General features: G+C 35.3%; 1 protein-coding gene across 1 annotated transcript; it reads left to right on the top strand.

The window, feature by feature from the left end:
• Positions 1-3999: 3999 nt before the first annotated feature.
• LOC311091039 (olfactory receptor 6N2-like) lies at positions 4000-4917 on the top strand (the record flags this gene model as incomplete). The annotated part of the gene is made up of 1 exon (XM_084126770.1): positions 4000-4917. The coding sequence occupies one exon, from the start codon at positions 4000-4002 to the stop codon at positions 4915-4917; it is 918 nt and encodes a 305-aa protein (XP_083982896.1).
• Positions 4918-5528: the final 611 nt, after the last annotated feature.

Raw genomic sequence — 5528 nt, 5'->3', positions numbered from 1 at the left:
TCTGGAACCACTGAAACAGATGGAGATTCAATAGTATGTTAATGAATGAGTATAAAATGCTGATGAAAAATCACTGACTGTATTAGATGTAATCGCACGAGAGTAATACGGTAAGTAATACGTTTTTCCGGGAGACCACATAAGAGGGTAATATTAAAAACAATAGGCTTATGGTCAGAAATATAATGATCTACGATCTGTACATTACACACAGGGCCGTTTGAAGGAATTTGGCCATAACATTGAGTGCTCCAGGCAGCAGTGGCGGTTCTACATTGAATTACACCCTGGGCGAGACCCCCTTCGAGCAAACTAAGCACAATATTATGGTGAAATTAGATCTCGTGTTTGAGTTAAAACTGAATTGTTAAGCATAGCAAGAATCATAGCAAAAAGGCTAACAAATAGTATACCCACCAATTAATATTGCCCCTTCATTCATGACATGGATACCGTAATCATACAGAGAAAACATAGTTGCATAACTTTATCTTTCGCTCGTTTCTAAATTGGGCACCTGATGGCTTTGACCTTTCTTGTCCATCTCTTATTTGGCACTCGACATCGACAATCAACAGATTTCCCCTGATCCCCCCCATACCAACTGTCACTCACGACGAGTCACGACCAGAAGTCAAGACTAAACCAATTCACCTTGGTGGTGGAGACCAAGTAATCGTTTTGTATTACCTATTTTTATTAGCAATTCAGACAATTCAGAAAAACAAAAATGTGCAGGAAATATAAAGGCCTGTATTTATAATATTATGAATGAAATGTGCGTTATTTTGGAAGAAAGTCGAGGTGTGACTGACTTAGATAACTATATGATAAGATAAGCTATGAAAAAATCATGTTCCTCTGCCTCTTTCTGGTTAAATAATGTTTATAGATGGGTTACAAAGTATTTATTAAGTAAAAAGACTGTTTGCTAACAGTTAAATGACAATTAACTAAAGATTAAATAACTAACAATGTACCATCTATTAATGATGGTTATTATGAAGTGTTACCGAAAAGATATGTTAGCATTTCCATATTTTGATATTAGAAGGGAAGGGATGCAGCTGCTTTCACAACTACCAATGCTTAAAAACATCCCAAGCTAATGTTTGATATGCACGGAATTTATTGTGTGGTTTTCCTAACCCACATTTGGTAAATAGATTATCACGGTGGAATAGTTAGTATAGCATGCTATGCCACTTTCATCAAAACCTATTACAAAGCTATAGCAATGTCATGTCATTAAATACGATAAACAGTGATTCTGGAACAGATCTGCGTCTTCCTTATCCCGTTAAAAAAATATATTATAGTATGTAACCATATTCCGTCCGTTCGAAAAAAAAGTTGCACTTACTGTTCGTTACAAGCAGCATTTGCCGTCAGGCAGGTAGCTAACATAAACATATTTTTGCTAGCCTACCTGCTGCAAAATTACACCATTTGTACAAGACAAGTAGAGCTATTTTATCCAGTGTAATTTATCACTTACCACTATCTTGTTTTACTTGCATAATTCCGCTTCATGATGACTGCCGAGGAGGTTTTGTATTTTGCCGGCACGTGGTTGGCTGGCTGCTGTCAGTTAATACTGCTGCTGTTAGTTAATACATGATTAACTAATTTTATTTTTCTATGTACATTTATGAAATGCACTTTCTGTAAAGCTGCTTTGAAACAATGTGTATTGTGAAAAGCGCTATACAAATAAATTTGAATTGAATTTAATTAATAGGCTACTCGATCAAAAGAGTTAACGCAAGAGTTAACGCTACTTTGAATAGGCTACTTAATTATACTTTTAAGTATATCTCGATCAAAAGATTGAGTACAGGTACAGGCCAAATATACTTGGACCTTTCTCTCAGTATAAGTCAAGTACACTTAAGTGTAATTTTAAGTATATTTCTGAGAAGTACATAAAGTATATTTCTGAGAAGTATATAAAATGTAGACTGATAGTATACTTTCTTATTTTTAGTTTAAAAGAAGTATACTAATAGAACACTTGAATAAACTTCTTTTTCGTAAGGGCACTTCACTAGAAATCCTGCCCTGCAGCTAATTTCATTGGTTAAGGTTACAGTGATGGGTAGGTTTAGGTATGAGTGTTTGGTGTAGGCAATAATTACTGTGATTGACATGACAAATAAAATCATAATCGGCTGCAGGCGGAGGTTCCACTGAACTGGATTGACGTATTTGGACATGGATGTGGCTTCTGACATAACACTTCGATGTGGGCCGGATTGGGTGTCCACCGCAGGCTGCAGCGAGACGATTCTCCCCCAGCTGGAACTGAAGTTTTGATTGGTTTTGCACTCGAGACAGACCAGTCTGAAAATACAGCTAGAGGTCTGGACCTCTGGGATTTCAATGGTGGGTATGGCCCTGTGTGTTTGTTATTGCACCCCTGTAGCCATGTTGCTCTGTTGTCCCTTTTGTCATTTTGAGTATGAGTATGTAGTGTCAAATTCAGGTAATCGGCATTGAAGCAGCAATGAAGATGTCCCTGAATGTGGCAGAAATAGAGTCAATTCAATTGGCTCTTCAGTATGTCCACCCAAACAACTGGGCAATTGACCTGCATCAAGGCATATCTCTGTCTGTCTTCTCCTAAGTGGCAGGCCATCCTTCTTCCTCACAAGCCAAGTAAAAAAAAAAAAAAAAAGAGGGAAAAAAAGAGGGAAAAAAGTATTACAGTGTTGTCAGTGCTGCTGACCTCTTTCTTATGTTCCATATCTCTTTCTTGTGCAGCTCTCATGCTCATGCTTGTAACACTTTTTACATATGCATATGATTGGAATAAATAGACACAAATAATATAAAAACGAATAAGACAAAAACCTACTTAAATGCATGAAGAATGAAAACTATCATAGAACAGATTAACATAAATCAGTTTCAGTAACTGAGAACTTCCACATGATTTCAAGCATATACCATTCAACACTATAATCATAATATTAGGAGAGGTTCACATGCCACATACTACTAAATTATACACAGATCAATATCACCACCTGCTGGTGAAGGCTGTGGTAAGACATACCCTTTGCCATTTAAAAGTCAAACACAACTGGTGTATGAATCTAGTTCTATAGTACCATATTCACACTGACACTTCACATATTATGTAAAAATGTATTTTCAACTAAAATACCTTCCCAAAGACTCACAACCTCATTATTTGTGTCTGTGTTTGCCGACCAGACTGCACATTTTCAGCCAACACAAGTTGTGGTGTTACATTCTTACATCTTCAGACTTCAAAGTATGTCATTTGAAGCAAAGTGTTCAATAGCTTGCGGTTATCAGAGTGAGTTTTTAGTTACAAGATTTTTACCCACTGTGCCACATTTTTAATGTGTTTTGTTAAGGCTGTTTATGCAAATCAACCCACAGCAGAGAGGTCTTCAGAGACTTGTTTTATGCTATAAAAAGCATGTATGGTGACTCGTAGGTCTTCTTGAACATATAGCACACATAGGCTAGACCTAATTCTCTGCACATTTACACATTCTCTGAAGACAAAGTGATAAATGTCAGATCGTATCACAGAAGGTATTTCTGGTAATGCAGTGTACATGTGTATGTAATTTCATGTACATGTATATTGTTAAACTGACTAAATAATTAATATTCACATGATGTATTAAACATTGTGGCTACAATTATACAAAGCTGATAAGCATGAAAACAGTTGGTTACACTTTAAGGTTAAGTTTGAAGGTGTACTTGTTACAATGCAGTGGTGCAGAGTTATATTAATTAACTAAATGTACTTACTGTAGGGTTAGAGTTAGGATTAGGGTTAGTTGCGTGTACTTATGCATAATTTATAGTTATTACTATATTAACTACATGTAGCATATGTAACAAGGAGACTAAAATAAAGTGTTACCAAACAATCTTTTTTTTTAGGTAAAAATCACGTGAACTGTGTCTTCTTTCACCCTCAGGTCAATGAATCCATCCTTTGCTTAACGAAAAATGGAAAATGGAACATATTTTTACTTGATGTTGTTTGAAAATATTGGGTACATAAGATATGCTTTCTTCGGTTTGGGAATTATTTTATACTGTGCTATTATATTCTTTAATGCCTTTATAATCATTGCAATTTGTCTGGAAAGGACTTTACACCTGCCCATGTACATTCTGATTTCATGTTTGTCCATCAACTCTGTGTTTGGAACAGCTGCTTTTTTCCCAAGGTTACTGACAGACTTGCTCTCTGATACACACTTTGTGTCCCGTGAAGCATGTATCTTACAGGCTTTTGTCATTTATTCATATGCATCAAATGAAAATACAATATTAATGTTAATGGCATTTGACAGATATGTAGCAATCTGTAAACCTTTACAATACAACAGCATAATGACTCCCAGGATTTTATCTTTTTTAATAGCTATAAGCTGGATGTATCCAATGCTTTGTGTTGGTATTACTGCTATTTTAAATACCAGACTGACTATGTGTGGTAACAAACTGTGGAAAGTGTATTGTCACAACTGGGAAATTGTCAAGCTTTCTTGTGGAAACACTATTATTATTAATGTTTTTGGCTTTTTCATAGTGACCACAATTATTATCATGCCTTTAAGTTGTATATTATATTCATATGTTAGAATTCTTACCATTTGTACAAAAAGTTCACCAGAGTTCAGGAGAAAAGCATATCAAACTTGTATTCCACACATAGTGATTCTTTTAAATTTCTCTATTGCTATTTTTTGTGAGGTCACTCTGAGTCGGGTCACGACTTTGGATCTCCCTCTAGGTCTGTCAATTATTCTTTCACTGGAGTTTCTTATTGTTCCACCCATCCTGAACCCTCTTGTTTATGGTTTTAATTTTCCTGAAATTCGCAAAAAAATTATATGCATTATAAAAGCATCCAAATAGCTGTGTTTTTGATGTAATAGATACTACACAGAATATGATATTCAACGCAAAATCATTGTTTAATCAAACATTGTTTTATCTCTTACTATGCTTTATAATGATATACAGTCCATGTTATGTGTTTAAGCCTGTAAATTTTAACCTGCCAGTAAATCTTTGCCACAACTTTATATTTATTATAGGCCTATACATATTTGTCCGGTAGTCCCAGAGTAATATGCATGTTTGAGCTGTATGAACTGAAAGCAACTTGCACTTATATATCCTAAAATATGTCAGTGCCATTGTTTTGTCTCAAGATGCACACCAGTAATGTTTTTTTTTATTTTATTTTTTTAAGGCATATTTATAAAAGCGACTTAAATTTCAAAATTTAACTAATATAAGCCTTGTCTGTGAAACCGGGCCATAATGTATTATTTAGTCTGGCTTGTAAAATCCACCCATTAACTCTTTCCCCGCCACTGACAGAATTTTCCATAATTTATGACACAACGATTTCCCACCATTGACGGAATTTTCCAAGAGGCCCTCGATGCGTACATACTCCAACGTAATAAAATGCTGCCAGATTCACAATCATCTGTTCGGGAAAAAAACGTAACGATTTT

This window comes from Abramis brama, assembly GCF_963993115.1.
Source record: "Abramis brama genome assembly, chromosome: 10".
In the NCBI taxonomy this organism is placed as follows: Eukaryota; Metazoa; Chordata; class Actinopteri; order Cypriniformes; family Leuciscidae; genus Abramis; species Abramis brama.
The sequence above is the reverse complement of the archived record's forward strand: the minus strand, read 5'-3'. Positions and strand labels throughout refer to the sequence as shown.